At 37.9% G+C, this 18,193-nt stretch overlaps 2 protein-coding genes across 2 annotated transcripts in view; both read left to right on the top strand.

Annotated features, from left to right (window-relative positions):
- Positions 1–4,162, top strand: part of zswim8 (zinc finger, SWIM-type containing 8) — a 34,774-nt gene extending 30,612 nt beyond the window's left edge. The window contains 1 exon segment of the mRNA XM_046868397.1: positions 2,699–4,162. Coding sequence (XP_046724353.1) covers positions 2,699–2,902 — 204 coding nt within the window. The 3' untranslated portion in view covers positions 2,903–4,162.
- Positions 4,163–5,381: 1,219 nt separating this feature from the next.
- Positions 5,382–18,193, top strand: part of ndst2a (N-deacetylase/N-sulfotransferase (heparan glucosaminyl) 2a) — a 116,702-nt gene continuing 103,890 nt past the window's right edge. Inside the window, 1 exon segment of the mRNA XM_046872442.1 lies at positions 5,382–5,726. The gene's annotated coding sequence lies outside the window, so the exon portion shown is untranslated.

Raw genomic sequence — 18,193 nt, 5'->3', positions numbered from 1 at the left:
TATGTATAATTTACTCCACAGGTCCACAGAGCATCTGTTCAAAACCAATTTTGAACTAGGGTGATGTTGCTGAGCAACTGCAGAGAGTCAGGAATTGAATACATTTGTGTTCAAATGTTCAATTGTGCAAATTGTTATTTATTATAGTCATTTCAATAAGAAACAATCACTGGGTTATTTTATTATAAGTGTTTTTCAGGGGGAAATTAGCAATTCATATACAGATCAAAGAATTGGAGGATTAAACGGACACCGTTAGATATGTATAACCTTCAGTGTAAACAAATATATGGATCATATATGGATCATTCCTCCATATGCAGCTTATTCTGTTTTGTATAAGATTTAACATTGCATTTTACACACTCACACACACACACACACACACACACACACACACACACACACACACACACACACACACACACACACACACAAATACTACTGTTCTTGTGACTTGCATATAAAAAATAAATCACCATACAGACTAATACACTAACTATAATTTGCATGACGTGTTTGTTGAAGTCCCTTTGAAGACGATGGAAAACTAATTTTCTCAAATAGCTTTTTAAAATGTAGTATTTGAAGTAGTACTGCCTGAGGTTACGTGTGTGTGTGTGTGTGTGTGTGTGTGTGTGTGTGTGTGTGTGTGTGTGTGTGTGTGTGTGTATGTATGTATGTATGTATGTGTGTATAGACAGTGTGGACAGTCTTTTGAAAACAAATTTGAAATGAAATGTATGGTTTTGCAGATTAAGGTAATAGCTGAGACATTACTATCTACACAATCCCTCTTATTCCCTTCCAGCAAATTCAGAAGAACATTACAGCTGACAACATCTCCATCTCTAATACTATTGTGACGAGTTGATGTCAAGTTGAAGCAATATTTATACGGATTGCTTAATTTCCCCTTATGAGAAGGCATGAAAGACAGCGAGTATGAGTCAGACACGGAGTGTGAGAGACAGGCAGAAGCTGCATGAGGGTGTTCTCGCCTTTCGCTTCTGCCAGCAGCTTTCAGGCCACGAGCTGTCAGTGTGTGTTAGATGCTCTCTCATCAGCACAGCCCACCGAGCGAGCACTCTCAGACTCCCCCTCTCTTCTATAAACACTATGCCATACACTATTTATATGCACTGAGGGCAGCAGTCAGGGGAGCTCTTCTCAGAATCTTAAGTTGGCACATCTTAGATGTGAAGTTGCCTTTTATATAGGAAGCATCTTATATCTGGTCTTGGCTGCTGAAAAATATTAAATCACTGATTAAAGAAATGTGAACCACAAAAGACAGAGGATTGAAAATCCTCTCGAGTGTGACTGTTTAGGAAGTCGGTAATTAAGAGTTTCACACCTCTGAACACACTGCAAGCTTGAGTATTAGAGTAAAAGAGCTCGGAAGTAATGACAGCCACGTCCTTGAAGAGGGGCATCGGTTTTAGAACCCACTAATGGCCGTATATTCTTTTTAGCCTATTATCCTTTTATGCAGTTCAGATATTTTTTAGTCATTGAGGAATGTAAATCAACATATACAGAAATGTCCAATGTAATTTAAAAACACAAGACATCTACAATGAAGACTGGCTTAAAACACACCCTTGAGAACACCAAAGACCAAACACCAGTGTTGATTAAGAGAATTACATGTAGTTAATCTTGAATTGCCGATCAATCACATGCTGCTCTTATATGTGGTAAGAGCCCACACTTGTTGTCTTGGACATTGTAACCAACAGCAAAAGCTGTCTTGCTCTCCGGCAATATTACCCCAGACTCTTGTTTGTTGATATGCAGGAGAGACTGTGGTGCTAAATCACTCTCCCCATGCGCATCTAATGAGATGACGTGGCATTCACAGGCAAAAATCTACCCTGACTGGCAGTGAGGGATTTGCTGAAGAGAAATATGTTTCATATTCTATCGTTCTCTGCCAGTATCCTTCGGTTACATTTTTATGCCTTGTTTACTTGCCAGCTCATAAACATGCTGAAATTGGAGTCCTTAGTCCATATGTGGGTAGTCTGTGCACCTTCCAATTCGATTTGTTTTTGAATTCAGGGTACAGGGATATGATTTCTAATATGATTGTTTGCACATTGTGATGCGTCTCCATTTCGGTTGCATACAAAATGTTTTCAGTGTGAACACTTTATCATTCTCATCCATCTTGAGAAACACTGGACTTTTTTTCCCTTCCCCCATTAAAGATCGTTCAGCTGTTATTTAGGAGCTGAAAATGAGCACAGTAAAGATCTCATGGTGTACATTTTACAGTGTAGCATTGCTGTTCATGTTAATTCTGTCTCGTTAAGGCACATTAATATTTAATAACATTTGTGTCAAATACTGTAGAGCACATTTGAATTTTTTAATTTAAATGTTTTATGATTTAAGGTCGTGGGCAGATTTTTAATATTTTAGCTAGCGGAAAAAAAAAGACACACAGTCTCATAAAGAGATTTTGAAGCCTGGACACAAGCTGTGTTTGTCTCAGGTGTCCAAGCTAATGACTTGTCAATCCATTGTTTACGCTTGGCTTTGTCCAAGTTGTTATCAGCAAGAATGTCTTTTACTTCAGCCCTTGGGAAAGTTTGATTTTGACATTATGGCCATTAATACAAAATATTTCATATATGGCCTCAATATCATCTGCTCTGGTGTGACTCTGCCTTATTTTATGTTTTCTCAACAGTACATCAACTATCGGCTGATCCACCTGACCCCGGCAGACTACGACGACTTTGTTAACATAATTCGAAGTGCCCGCGGGGCGTTCTGTCTCACCCCGATGGGCATGATGCAGTTCAACGATGTCCTGCAGACCCTGAAGAGAGGGAAGCAAACTAAGGAGCTGTGGCAGCGGATCTCTCTGGAGATGGCAACGTTTTCACCCTGAGAGCTCCACCAGCAGGCACAGACTGACTGAACTGCAGCTCGCCCCAGAGCTTCGCCCAAGCCTAGTGTGAGCCACAGCGCCCCCCGCAAAAGTCCGGATCCATCACTGGAGGCACAATCATCAGTCCTCCTCTTGGTCCTGTTTTACTCCAGGATGTGCATTCTCGTAGGGTTTCTGAGATGCGAGAATCACTCATGAGGAGGAAGAAAAGGATCCCTCCCTTCTTTTCGAATTCATTGTTGTGTCCCATTTTTTTTTTTGTGTGACGTCGAGTAACTTATGACTAGTGTTTTATCTTAAAATCATTTTGCTCCTTTCTCTATGTTGATGCTCTGTTTCATTGAGTTTTAGTTGTATGGTTATTGAAATACGATGAGTGTTTTTGTTTTCTTCATTAGTTTTGTTGAAGTTTTGATTCAAATTTGAACGGGAACTAAACGTCAGACTCATACTGCAACATTCCTCTGCTTTTGGAGGAGTGAGCCTCCACCGGGCGTAAAGGATTACAGCGTTGGATACTCAGTGTATGAACGAGGGAAGAACATCCTTTATTAAAAGAAGTAAACAGACATTTAATAGGATACAATTATCAAGTACGGGTGAGGATTCTTCTGCGTTTTGTTTAATTCGTCCTTTTCTTTTCTTTTGATATTTTGTATAGTGTGGTGTGTGCAGAGAAAAGTCTGAGGAATGAAAGTGACTGCTATTTGAGTTCCCGTTTCCAGCTGGCTGTTGGTGGCAAGGGCTTGAGGTTTTGGAGCACAGATGTTTGGCTGGACCAGATTTTTTTTAAACGTACATGACTTTTCAGAATTTACAAGTCCACTGCCAACAGGCTCTCGTCCTTCCACTCAGCATTATACTATATAGAGGGTTTGTTTTTGATTTCTGTGCAAGTACATTCATCATCAGATGTCAGTGTACATACACAGGCAAAAGCAGTGTTCTCCTTTTATCTCAGATCTCATTAACCCCCTCATGGTCCCCCCCCAGGTCCCTGTGCTCCAGCCTCAAGTCCAGCACCCCCTTTGGAACTCACTAGTAGGGAATGATTGTAGAAATTGTACTGTGATATTTTTGTATTCTTCAAAGTGTAGCTTGATTGGGAAGAAGATATATAAATATATATGAATATATAAACTGTGCTGATTGCAAATGGTTGTAATCTAGACTAAAGGAAAAAAAAAAAGAAAATGGAACAGACAAAAAGCAATATTAAAAAATTAGAGTTTACTTAATAAAGATAACTCAAAACACTAATTTGTGTGGTTTTTCCATGTAAATGTTTTCCTGTAAATGCATAGAAAACCGACTACTGACCTCTTAAGATGGAACATGATTAGTATTAATTTTTAATACTTATTCTGGCTTTGAGTTTTCTTCCGAACATATAAACCTCACAATGAGCAAATAGGGCAAAAATTCACAGTGCATTTAATGTTGGAATTGAAATCTGTTTTGGATGTTCAGAGTGGAACAATCTGCGTTGTAAAACGAGGCACGTAAAAGTCATCGAGAAAAAGGACAAAAGGAAAAAGAAGGAAATCTTGCATCACACTCAAGGGAAAGTATACTTTGAGTTATGAATGGAAGACATTTTTAAGATCTATTTTGCAAGAGGGTAATACCATCCCTGCCATGGTGTTATGGTTTGGAATGTTGGAAATTTGGGAATATAAAAGAATTCCTAGTTCATTGTCCAGACAGACAAACAATGGCCTGACATGAAAACGTACCTAAAATATTGATAATGGCTTCAAAGGACTCTGATTAATAAATGTTAAATTTCTGGTGTGCTTGAAACAACAGAAAAATGTTTTTGTAATTAGCTGCTTATTTAGATTTTCCATTTTAACACAAAGAATGAAATGGTTAGGGAGTTTATTAATTTTTATAGTTATTATTTGACGAATAATAAAAAAAGATTGAAGAAACGTGCAAAAATGTGAACCGTGCAGTCTGTGGCGATGCAGTTGATCCTTTCTGTCAGCAGGGGGCGCAAGATGATGCGGTTTGAGCTCCAAAAATTCGTTATTGCATTGTAAGTCATTTGAATGAAATATGGGCCACATTTTACATGATCAAATTGGTGTTTTATTGTGTGTATGTATGTATATATGTATATATATATATATATATATATATATATATATATATATATATATATATATATATATGAGACATACACCCCCTTTGTTAAAATGAAAATGAATTATTCATGATATGTGGAAACTTTCCACTGTATACACTTTGGAATTGGATATGATGGATGTTTAAAAGAAAAGAAAAAACACACTTCTTAAATGATAACGTATAATCCGGGCTTACATTATTGTGGTTCTAATTGCCAGCGACTTGCCACAACTTTCCTCCATTGAGCGCTTTACCTGGAAAAAAAAATGCTGAAAGGAGGCGCTCTCTTGTAGGCGATAACAAGATTCGGCATGCGGGGGGGAGGCTGTGAATCTCATTCTCGTAAAACGAGCTAGAATTGTTATACTTGATTATACAAAACACAGATAGTATATATAATTCCACAAATAATACGACTTTCATTTGAAAATGTAAAAACTTCGCTGCACATTATACCCGTTTGCATCACTAGAACTTCTCCTACTACCCACGTTTGTCGGACTGACTTGGTTCGGTCTGGAGTTTTCGGCCTCAGGAGTCGCGCGGCAGCAGCATCACACAGCCGAATGAAGATGGCGGATTTGTGGACGATGCTGTCAGGAAGACTTTGAATTACCAGCGCTTTCCAAACTTGCCCGGTGTCCACAGATATTCACATTAGGATAAGTGGACCTCAGGAAGCCTCGGAAGTGTGAGTAAACTTTTATTGAGATTGTTGTAAGTGTTATTTCCGTACTCCTGTCCGTCGGTGAATAACGTATGCTAACCTGAGTAACGTTGGGGAGAGTGAGAGAGGCGCCGCTCTGCTCAACTAGCCGGCTGGAAACAACAAAAAAGTTGTTCATGTGTTTTTGTGATTTCGGAGCGGGTTGAAATGAAGAGAGAAAAAGCTCATATGGTTATTTTAACACGAAGAAACGGAGCGGTTTAATGTAAAGACGAACAAATCAGTGTTGGGGTGAGCCGGTGCTGGAGTTAGCGCCCGACACCGCGCTGTGCTCAAGGCAACTGTGAGGGAAAAACTCCGGAGATGCTTCAAGCTACCAAAACCTTTTCTTTTCAATACATTGAACAGAGCACGGAACTGTGTTTTTAACTAAATATAATGTAACACGTCTTTAAACAATCCAGTGTACCAGTAAATTCACAAATGTAGCAGTTTAAGGAGTTGAACAAGCAGCCTGCTGAAGGTAAAGGGAGACGTGTGTATCCTCATGATGCGTTGTTTTCTGTTTTCATGTTAAAATCTGATGTCCTGCTTTTGAGCAAAAAGATTTCAAGTTTCACTCGATTCGTGTGCATTTAGAGCTTTAACCAAAGTCACGTTCATTTTAATATATTCGCGCTCCTTTAATAAAAACAAACAAACAAACCCAGAAATCTTTTGTTTTAGTGACGGTCTTAGTAAATGCACTATATGAAGTGATTTGTTTAAAAAGCATTTATTTCTTTAACATATGCTACACCCCATTTTTCACGTTTCCCCTTGCTAGGAAGTTCTGTCAGAGTGGGAGTCAGCATTGATACTGGGTTGAGGGACACATTCAAGGGCCCCAACTGTGGCAACTTGGTGGTCTTATGGTTTAAACCCCTCCTCTGATCTTCTGGTCAGTAAACCAGAGCCTGAGCACTATTCACTTTAATTCTCCGCTTTTGTTCATGTTTGTTTCACTGTAGACCAGAGGTGATCAAACTTTCTCCTACAAAGGCCAAAAATCTAAACTTGATTGACTATTGGTTAAAAGTAAATTGTGCATTTTTATTCAACTCTATTGTAATTACAATACAAGTTGCCATGTTTGTGATTTTCAAAATATTTAGGAAAAAAAGAGAGAACATTACTTTGTAGTCTGTTTACAAAATATAGTTGTTGTTTTTTACTTTAATAAAACGTATAATGAAAACATTCAACCTCATGTACAGGATATATAATAGTTTCCATCCTTGTTTTTCAAATGTGTTTCCAAATTGAGCTGCATCAAATTCACTTCTACTTTCTACATTTATTTGTACTTTTTTGTAAAAAACAAAATTACATTTGCATTTTTGTAGCTTAAAGTAAAACACAATGTTTTTTATTTATTAAATTTTTATTTTTTAAATAAGATCAGTGGGATTTTGATTTGGGTTCCTCTTTTCATATGCGTCATGTTTGGCCAGCGTTTAGGTTTTCTTAGCATTACAAAATAATCTCAATGCCTTGTGAAATCGGAGTATTTAATGTGCTCAAAGAAAATGAGGGAAAACATGACGAAATGTGCGTCGGAGTGCAGTTTCATTTCCTTTAACTTTTTTTTTTTAATCTATTTTTATTTTTTGCAAGTTTGCTTTGGGAATCCATTAAGATAAGCAGGAACTCTTTGCTGGGGAAGGCAGAAATTGTGGACTGCCATTACAAAAATTGCTTTCATGAGTCAGTGGCACTTAATAGATTAGCTTCTGCCAGTGCATTGAACTTTTTTTTTAATGAATTTAAGCATATACTTCTGAAAATATTGTGATTTGTGGTGAGAGTAGGGAGCAGGTTGAGAAGAGCCTGGAGAGGTGGAGGTACGTGCTGGAGAGAAGGGGAATGGAAGTCAGTAGGAGTAAGACAGAGTACATGTGTGAATGAGAGGGAGGGAAGTGTAGTGGTGTAGTTGCAGGGAGAAGAGGTGGAGAAGGTGGAGGAGTTTAGGTACCTGGGGTCAACAGTGCAAAGTAATAGAGTGTGTGTTAGAGAAGTGAAGAAAAGAGTGCAGGCAGGGTGGAGTGAGTGAAGAAGAGTGATAGCAGGTTAGAAGGGTATCTGCAAGAGTGAAGGGTAAAGTTTATAGGACTGTGGTAAGACCTGAGATGTTGTATGGTTTAGAGACAGTGGCATTGACTAAAAGACAGGAGGTGGAGCTGGAGGTAGCAGAGCTGAAGATGATTTGGTTTTCGTTGGGAGACAAACAGGGAGGTGCGATTGAGATGGTTTGGACATGTGCAGAGGAGGGACATATGGTATATCGGTAGGAGAATGCTGAGGATGGAGCCACCAGGAAGGAGGAAAAGAAGAAGAACAAGGAGGAGGTTTTTGGATGTGGTGAGGGAGGACATGCAGATAGTTGGTGTGAAAGAGGCAGATGTAGAGGACAGGAGAGTATGCAGATGGATGAAATCTGAAATCATTGAATATGTTCAACCCACACTTGCTCCAGTACATATATTTACAAATATAACTTCGATGTGTAGGTCATGATGATGTTGGATCAGACCGTGTTTCTATCCAATATCTCTGAAGCATGTTGCCCCAACAGTGTGTTGGGCATTGCTTTTAGCGGTATCATCATTTATTAAACCTCTTTCACACAGACGGAGAGGACAAGCAAATGCAGAAGGCTGTAGAGATTTAATTAGTCACGGTGCCTCCTGATTTGTTCAGATCTTTCAAGCAAGATGAATCATTTGCTCTGAACGTGTTTTACATGTGACAGTCTCATGTATTCTGTGCAAAGTGACAGTTCGGCTGAAAGCTCAGACATTACTGATATCTTTTTTTCTCCCTTTTTTAAATTAGGTGTGTGATTTATTTATAACAGATGATAAACAAACATGGAAAGCTTATTAATATTATTCAGCAACTATTACTGAGAATTTCATTGTTCAAATGAAGCATAGTTTGGGTGTATGTAATAAATTATAAGCTAGTGTTTATTTTGCTTTGCCTGTATCATAGAACAGCAAATGTAAGAAATGTAATTATAAGGAAATTTCTAACTAATATAATGCCGTGTTGCCGGAAAGCTCTGTGTGGTGACCGAAGCAGAGGCAATCAGCCGAGAATATTTGCTTTTTGTCTCATTCTGGTAAAGTAGAAAAATATTATGTGGTAATGCAGAGGCAGACGGGTTATTGTACAATAACTTGCTCAGATGCTGAAACATTCATATGGTATTATTAAAGTTAGATAAGGTTTGCTCATATTTGTCACTTCACCATAGACTAATGGAATGATCGAATAATGCAGTTAGGCTGCTGAGTGACTTTTTCCACATGCAGGTCTGATTTCCAAACGAGTAATCCATTATTGTCAACAGTAAACAAAGCTAATAGTCTGATTATCTGTAGGGTGTTCCTCGTACAGTCAGGAATCAATACACAAATCATGGCTCATAATTAAGTCAATTGATAAATTGTGCTCTCTCTCTCTCACTCTCACGCTCTCTGTCTTTGAATCTCCATCTGTCTCTTTCAAGTTTTCTCTTCTCCTTTGTCTTTTTTTCGTGTTTTTTTTATGCACAGCAATTGCAGACATGTAGCTTATACATGCAAAGTAAAAAGAAACAAAGATTAAATACATTTTAATATTTCATCTTTACTCTATTTACGGTGTGCTTTGTGGACAGTTTGTGAGTACCGTACGTGTCCTGTGCACTGATGCGTTATTGTGGGTGTATTCCCTGAAATAATTAGGCGTTATCATCTGAACGCTTGTACGTCTTATTTCGAGAGGTTTGAAGTGCTCATTTAAACCCTTTAGGCAGGTGCTTGGTGCTGCCTTATCTTCGTGTTGTAATTCTTCTCAATTGGTTTGCTCATCAAAACCGGAGCATATCTGTCATGTTTGGCTGCGGTATCTCATCGCAAATAACTAATAAGGTGAAGACTAAATTAGTGACATGCCGAAGGTGACTTCTGCGAAGTTAGAGAAATCCTGCTGTCGATGTCGGTTTAACTGCCTGGCCGTTCTAGAGGAGTCCCCCTTCATTCATATGGTATTAGTGTATCCTTGAAAAGAAGTGAAAGGCTCAGTGTGTGAGTTAGACAGACAAGCATTAAAAATCCCTAAACAGATTATTAAAACTTTTAAGATTTGATCTTCTCTGCTTTTTGATTTGATTTACTTTGCACGATTTTCATCTAGATGAAAGTCTCTAGGTGTTAGTGCCAGGTTTTTAAAGCATGTAGCATGCATATGTGCCTAGAGGGTATTATCCTAAATAGAAAGGTGTCTTGTTCACAGTGTCTTGTTCTGTAGTCGTGTTTTCACATGTCATCCTGAGTTGTAGGTGCATTTGTGTTAAATGTGTTTTCATGTGCTTACACCGAAATCTATTTACCTGCATGTTTCTGATAAACAGCTTCTGCTGTGAACGTCTTGTGCTTTGTTGCCTGCTGTTCTTTAGGTGTGTGTGTGTGTCTCATGTGTTATGTGTTTGAGACCGAGCCAGAGAGAGGTTAGGTTTTAGTACTTTGGATTCTGCAATGCGGAAAACACTGACAAAATAACAAAAGCTGTCACAGACATGGATTCAGAATGTATTAATAATGTAACAGGCTTTAACAATGAAATTTGTCCTGGTTTAACTGAAAGCTGTTTTTTGAAATGACATGCAATGGCATGCCGAATGTTGGTAAAGTTTTTCAGACATTTTGAAGAGACAGGCCTTAAAATAACCCAAATTTTCACTCATAGGATCTCTCTCTCTCTCTCTCTCTCTCTCTCTCTCTCTCTCTCTCTCTCTGTATTTTACTATTTACTATTTTTATTTTTACTGTGTATTTCGGACTATAAGCCTCTACTTTTTTCCCACGTTTTAAACCCTGCGGCTTATTTATGAATTTTTCCTGGGTTTTTCCCGGTTTCACAAACTTCAAGCCAAAAAACTGAGTGACATAACAATAGACCAATGAAATTTCCGACAGGAAACGAAAAAAACGCACCTCACCTGTGTTCTGAGCTGCACGGCATCGGGAGAAAAAACTTTTTTTTTTAAACGCACGACGATGCCAAAAGATAAACTCCCGAGAGAAATAGTTGTGAAAGAAAGGGCGAAGACAGTGAACAATGACTTTCTTGGTTGGCTACTGTTTAGATACAAGCCGTTGTAGCGTGTTGAGTCTGGGTGAAGGGAGAGTTTGCTAACTCCAGTTGCAACAGAAATCATATAAAACACACAGGTTTCCAAAACTCGTGCTTTTTAATTTTTCCTGGCAACAGCGTTACGGGTTAGTCAAAGAAACTTAGAAATGAGCATCAGAAAAAAATTAAGGACATATTCCTCGGTCTTGCACACATGCAGTAATACCGGGAAAAATGCGGCGGCAGGCTATTCCCAAAATGCAGCTCTGCTCTTAAGGGAGCCACAACATATTTCACCCGTTACACCATGTAACGGACACTGTCTTTCATTAAAGCCTGTGTAAAGTTCATTAGTTTCAGTGTAGACACCTGCAGTTTATTTATGTTCAAAATAAGAATCTTTGTCAAATTCCGGCTTATATATGGGTGCGATTTATAGTCCGGAAATTAGATTAGGAGATAAGTATATACTTTGCATGGGTGCTGGTTGTTCATGCCCCAAACTGCTGCTACAATGTTGGAAGAGCAGTTGTTTAGAATGTCTTTATATGCTGTAGCATTGTAGTTTGCCTTCACTGGAACTGAGGGGCCCAAACATGTTCCAGCATGATAATGCTCCTGTGCACAATAACATAAGCTCCATGAAGACTTGGTTTGCCAAGTTTGAGAAGCCTGCACAGATTCTGGACATTATTGGCATGAATATTGTACCAGAATCCTGAATGCACAACAGGTCTCCATGTTTTGACATCATTGCCTGATTTATTAATGCTCTTTTGGCTGAATGAGCAAATCCCTACAGTCACACTTCAAAATTTTGTGGAAATCTTGCCCAGAAGAGTGGAGGTTATTATAACAATAAAAAGGGGGGGACTACATCTGATAAGGGATTTTCCAAAAAACACATGCTGGAGATGACACAAACCTCAAATATAAAATTCAGTTCATCGATCCTGAAGGATATTCTTAAAAAGATTGGGTGGTGCAATAATAAGGCTGTGTCGTGCGTAGGATACATAGCAGAATGTGCCAGACAGATAATGATTTGTGTGTGCATATTCCTCATTTGGTCACCTGCCAGTTCCAACCTAAAAGCCCGCTCTGCCCATTATACCATAACTACCATCCAGGGAGGGACGATTCGGATCGTGCTGAAACGGCATCTTCTCAAACTGCTATTTCACGGACGGAGGTTAAAGTAGAATTTACAGTGGTGGTTTTACTCTGACAGCGATTGAGAGTGGGCATTTTTTATTTAAATTTCAAATCAATTAGGAGAACATGGAAATTGAATTAAACATTGCATTAGACTTGCATTCATTATACTGTTTTTTATTGAGATTGAAATTCATTTACTCAGCTGGTGGTTTTTACACACCCAGCTTCAAACCTGTGTATGCAGGATCAACTTGTTTTGAAATGATTTCAAGAACTGATTTTTACAGACAGTCTAATGATCTGTTGCTTATCAGACTACAAACTCAGTCAGATGTAAGAATGTTTATGTAAACACCTCAATCGGTAGCTTGATTAGACAATTTTGATGAAATCTATATCCATTTAGAAAGGTGGGAATCCTTTTAATAACGGTAAATAGGCAGGTAAACTTTTGTGTCTGATTACTTTGTGGTTGTGGGTTACGATGCATTCTTTCATTTGAGGTGGTACATGTTAGAGATTTTAATCTATTCAAAATAACTGTGAGATTGAACAAAGCTGAACAACTTCATTATGTTTATAAACTTTGCTTCCCTCTGTCTGTTCGATCATTATCCCCTGCTAAGCTGAGACGGAAATAATCTAAAACTTATTAAGAGCAAGCTGCACCATTAAAAAGTTTTGGTGCGCTGGCTGAACTCACACAGAGATGTTGTTGACACTAAATGTTGCTCCTCATAAGGATGTAACTTTGGATTGGATTATATAAGTCGGACATAAATGGAGAAGGTTTACAGACTGGCTGGGAATCTGCTTTTTGTAATGAATTCATATGGGATGTCAGACATCTATGCATGCGATCATGGCTAGTGTTTGCTCATGTCATACGTCACCCGTTAAAGATAAAACATGATTTGCGCTTACTTTTATCCCGTGAAACACTGATTAATCTTGTTTCCTTGAGTTTTGGTTTCTGCCGTCTGTCACGTAAGTATAAGCAGAAAACAGAATTACTCTGTTTTAAAGGGTGTCAGAATGCCTGTTACGGAGCTTTCTGGCTCACTTTCAGACAGATTGTGACGGCTTATGATTGGCTTGTGTTGCGGTTATTGACGGGAGCGTGTAGGTTCCCTCCCACTCAAAGAACGCGGTCAGTTTTGCTCCTCCGGATCCCAGTCATAGAAGGCTATGGATCATCATGAACTTTGTATTATCGAATGATCGGAGACTGCTTGACAAATATGAACGTCTAATTCTGAAACAACTACGGCAGTGTTATTTCAGCAAACATAATCTAAAATCTTGTAATAATTTATAAAAACAGTATTTTTGGTAGATCCATATTTACGCTAAAATAACTTATTCTGAATTATGTGCATTTTGGAATTTACGGAAATTGATGAATTAATTAGAAATTTGGGGAAATGTATATAAACTTTGGTCATAAGCTGACATGCAGGCAAACTAATACAGATAAAAGAAAATGACATTTATGATTTAATTGTCAGTATAATTTTATTGCACAGTAGCTTATGCACAGCACATGAATGTTTTAAACATGTGTTTCATTAATGTAATTTTTTTCACATTATCTTTTGTGCAGGATTCATTAAATTATCTGTGTTATATAATGGAGAAATGCACAGTACATGTAGGGGGTGTGGCCTCAGTAGCCCTGAAGTAAGTGTGCTGTTGTGAATGTGAACTGAAGTTGCATTAAATGTTTATTTTTTATTTTTATATTTTATTTTTCCCAGTTTATTCACATTAATTCCCATAAGGTTCCCTGGTGGTTTAGTGGTTAGTGGCTCTGACCGCTGCGGCCCGGGTTCCATCCCCGGTCAGGGAACCAACCACAGCCACTTTCAGTGCCGGTCCCAAGCCCGGATAAATTGGGGAGGGTTGCGTTAGGAAGGGCATCCAGCATAGAAACGTGCCAAATCAAACATGCGGAGGATCCGCTGTGGCGACCCCTAACGGAAGAAGCCGAAAGAAAGTTTTTATTCACATTAATTCCAATATATTTTCGTTAATTCTCATATATTTTAATGGAAAGTGTCCAGGCATTTAAATGCATGTCCTAAGACTCATACTGAGGGGTTGCATGTCAGAAATGTAGACCCTGTGCCCTGAGAGGTCCACACTCCTTCTTACCAGCTGTGTTTGACTGTTGTGGTGTTCTGGGGCTACAACAATTAATTGATGTCTTCAGTTCTCTAGGAGAATTTTCATAATCGATCTGTCGCTCATTTAAGAAAGACACAATGGCCCTTTTTGTAGAATTGCTGTTTTGATTGGCCAGGGTGACTGAAATGTTTAATTGGCATAATTTGCTAAATGGCTACCTTAATAACAGAACTGCCAGGCTCTGAAACCATCAGTGGTTCCATGGAGGCGGATAAAACCCCATTTAGACAGTGTGATCTATGGAGGTACATTAACATTTTAGTAGGAGCATTTGTTCTGTTTTAAAGTGTTGTAAATTTTTTTTTCTTCCCCTTTTCCTCAATCAAGATAGTTTGGAATGGCTTGCATTCGGTTAATGTGGTACTCGTGCTGGGGGTGTTTAGACTCACTGAAACACATTTACTCTTTACAATCATCAGTAAAATCTGCTGACCAGCAAAATCTGCCCAAGCACATAAAACCAGCCATTTACACTTTCTTCGTAAGTGCGCATCATAAACATATTAGCCTTTAAAATGTTTGATCAATCTTTTTTTTTTTTTTTTAACCCTAATCTTGATTACAGTAAAAGTATCCGTCTTATTATAAATGTTTATGGCTGTGTAATGATGTGTGTATGTGTCGCTGATGTTACAAACATATTACACCAGAACATCATTCTCTCTTTGAGAGCAGTAAAACGAGCGAAGGCTAGTTCATGTACTAAAATGTTAAGGTGTTTGCTGAATTACTTATGTTTAATGGCAAGTTCACTGCTTCAGACATGACATTACCATCGCTATACACCTAATGTTATATTCAAGAGTGTTTGGGATCATTAGTTTCTAGAGTTTAGTTTTTTGCAAAGCATATACAGAAACCAGAAAAAAAACTTCATGAGCTTTTGCCTCATGGACCCAAATATGTAAGTCTACCTCCCAACACCAAATTTTTGCCTCATCTTTTACCCCCCCTATATTGCTTTAAGCAAACTAAATAAATAAGGAAATTAACTGGCATGTGCTTGGGTTTTTCTGGGAAATTAATTATGGAAGTGTTTATTTATTTATTATAACCTTGTCCCTTCACCTGCTAGTATTTTTGTAGCTGTCTTAGTAATTAGCTCTGCTCGATTTCCCAGATAAAGCCTCAGTTATGTTATGCTGTTTTTTGAGTAAAGCAGTAAACAAACCTGTAGATCAAGGACATGACTGAGGGTGATTGATTTGTTAGTTACTCATTCACTTAATGTCTCAGTCCAAATTTATCAGTAGTAGAACTTGAAATTATGAATTTCTTAGGCATTAAAGAGCTTTTAATAGAGTTTCCTTGTCCTGACAGTACTGTGTGTCAGTATCTGTGTTATGGTTGATCATCATTTATAATAAATGTAATAAATTGTTTAGTTAAGATTCATAATAGTTCATATAATACCTCATCTATTTTGATTAGATGTACAAAAATAGAGTCTGGGATATAATTTTTGTTAATGGTTGAATGCCATGTAACACTTCAATAATAAGCCTGGCAGGTCATAATAAAAGTGCTTAAGATCATAATAAAATCTGCTTTTTATTTATAGAATTGTGCAGGGTTTCGTTTTTCACAAGTTCAGGTGCTTCAATTCTTAGTCATGACCTCCAGTTTCGTTTCTACAAATACAAACCATTAAAATAAAAATCAGTGTGCAGATTAAAAAAAATTGGAAATTGAGTTTGACCATTAATTGGCGAGGTTTCTGCAAAGTGGACATTGGGTTACTATGTTCTGATGCTGTGTAAAAATAATGGAGTAAACACTGAAGTCTTTAGTATTGATTAAGGGTAAAGTCAATGGCCAAGCATGTCCTAAACTGATTTAAAAAGTGTATTCTCATGGGTCGTAACAACACGCGGCGGTTAGGCCTTACTTATCTTTTAGTAATGACGTGTGTGTATAAATATTGAAGTAAGCTGGGCCAAACCAAAACATAAACTCTTCTCTATTTACAGAAGTTTTGGAAAGGTTGGTTTTCTTTGTACTCGCATGCGTATGTCGATCTCTTTTAAAGGACAAAGTGCGTTTCCAGTACATGTACATTTACATGTAGTGATGCCCACAAAACTCCATACAAGCCCAGGGGTACAGACAGATGGAAGCACAAAACAATCAGGGTAAAGGCTAAACGTTATTTTGGCTCACTTCTATGCCCATTAAAAAAAGTTCAATAATAGATAAAGTTAATAATAAAAGGGAGGGTTAAATCCATGTCAGATTAGATGTTTAACTGCTTGCGGCTATGTACAGACAAGTTTATACAGTGCCATTTCTTTTGTCAAAATTAAACATTTGGGTTAATTTGAGTTTGGTTTGGCTTGTGGTCTTTTTTTTCCTCACCAAAATGTTTTTGATGGTGTTTTTAGTTTCCTACTTGTTGAACTAACAATGTGTTTTTAAAGAGACTCCACAGCATTTCTATAAGTCACTCTGGATAAGGGGGTCTGATAAATGCTGTAAACATAATTTTCCAGAAATGATAGTTTAGTAAAACATGCAAATTTTATGATCTGAAGTTGATCAAATTGAGATTTACATTAGTTAGTTCTCATTAGGTGTAAATAACAAGAACATGAGTTGAATAACCAATGTTTATCTTGAATTAAGGGAGGTTCCCTGGTGGTCTAGTGGTTAGGATGTGGCACTCTCACCGCTGCGGCCCGGGTTCGATCCCCGGTCAGGGAACCACCACCTGCCATTAAGGTTGCACAAGCCTTAGGGCCGGTCCCAAGCTCGGATAAATGGGGAGGGTTGCGTTAGGAAGGGCATCCAGCGTAAAAAATTATTGTGCCAAATCAAAACATGCAGGTGATCCACTGTGGCGACCCCTAACGGGAGAAGCCGAAAGTTTTTATCTTGAGTTAAGAGAGTTTTCATATTCATATTTTCATAAAACTGTTCATATTTATTTTTTTAACAATAACATAAACAATGCCTCTTTGAACTAAACCGTGTTGTCTATATTGCACATTTTTCTGGACAATTTCAGGACGTTTGCTAGTTTGAATATACCAGGACTCGCTGTTCTCCTGTGTTTCTTTTCACAAACTTTATCTTGGTTAAACAAATGAGTCGGTCCTGAGCGCGTACTGTGTTATTGCTTACTGATGCACTGGGAGATACTGTGCAATCAGTATTGCCTTCCTGTCATGTTTTGGCCGGTAGCTGTTACCAGACACTTCTCGCTGAGACGGAAATGTGCCTCAATCTCAGTTGGAAGACAAAAACGCCTCAGGGCTTGGTTTTGAAATATACATAGTGTGTATGTATGATTTTTCTCCGACCCAGTTCTTTTTTTTTTTTAATATAGTTTGAGTGCTCAGATTCCGATCAATATTCATTACATATGCGAAGCTGGATTTCTGAATCAGAACCAGATGAAGGTGGCAGACTGGGAGAAAGTGGATGCTCTTTTTGTTTGGCTTTCTTACTGTGCTGATATCCTGCACTGTGCTGATATACTGCACTGTGCCCCATCAGATAAAACGAGTGTATATTAATAGAATAGGATTCAGAAAGTAGTATAGACTCCTGAGATATTACTATATACCATGTATTATACGATATACTATATATTATATGATGTACAGAGAAACCTCATTACTCGACCTTGACATCTCGACAGTTCGAGTTTTAATTTGGAAGTATATCGCCGAAAAATTCGAAATTACGGAGTAACATTTGTACTAATAAATTACATAATTTTTAAAAACTATTTTATTATTGTATTATTCAATTAAAGTAGTAAATAAAACATTTATGACAAGTAATTCACAAGTTCTGAGTTTTCAGTGCAGTACATGTACAATTCCCCTTGAAAAAGGAACAATTAGAAGGAGAAAAACAAAACCTCGCAATTTTTTTGTTACTCGCAAGGGGTCATAGAGCGTAACCTCTATGAGTATCGAGGTTGCACTGTACTATATTAATTTACACATTTAAAATTATGCTTATTTCTTACATTACCTACA

This window comes from Silurus meridionalis, chromosome 2 (assembly GCF_014805685.1).
Source record: "Silurus meridionalis isolate SWU-2019-XX chromosome 2, ASM1480568v1, whole genome shotgun sequence".
Lineage (NCBI taxonomy): Eukaryota > Metazoa > Chordata > Actinopteri > Siluriformes > Siluridae > Silurus > Silurus meridionalis.
This window is presented reverse-complemented; position numbering and strand designations above follow the sequence as displayed.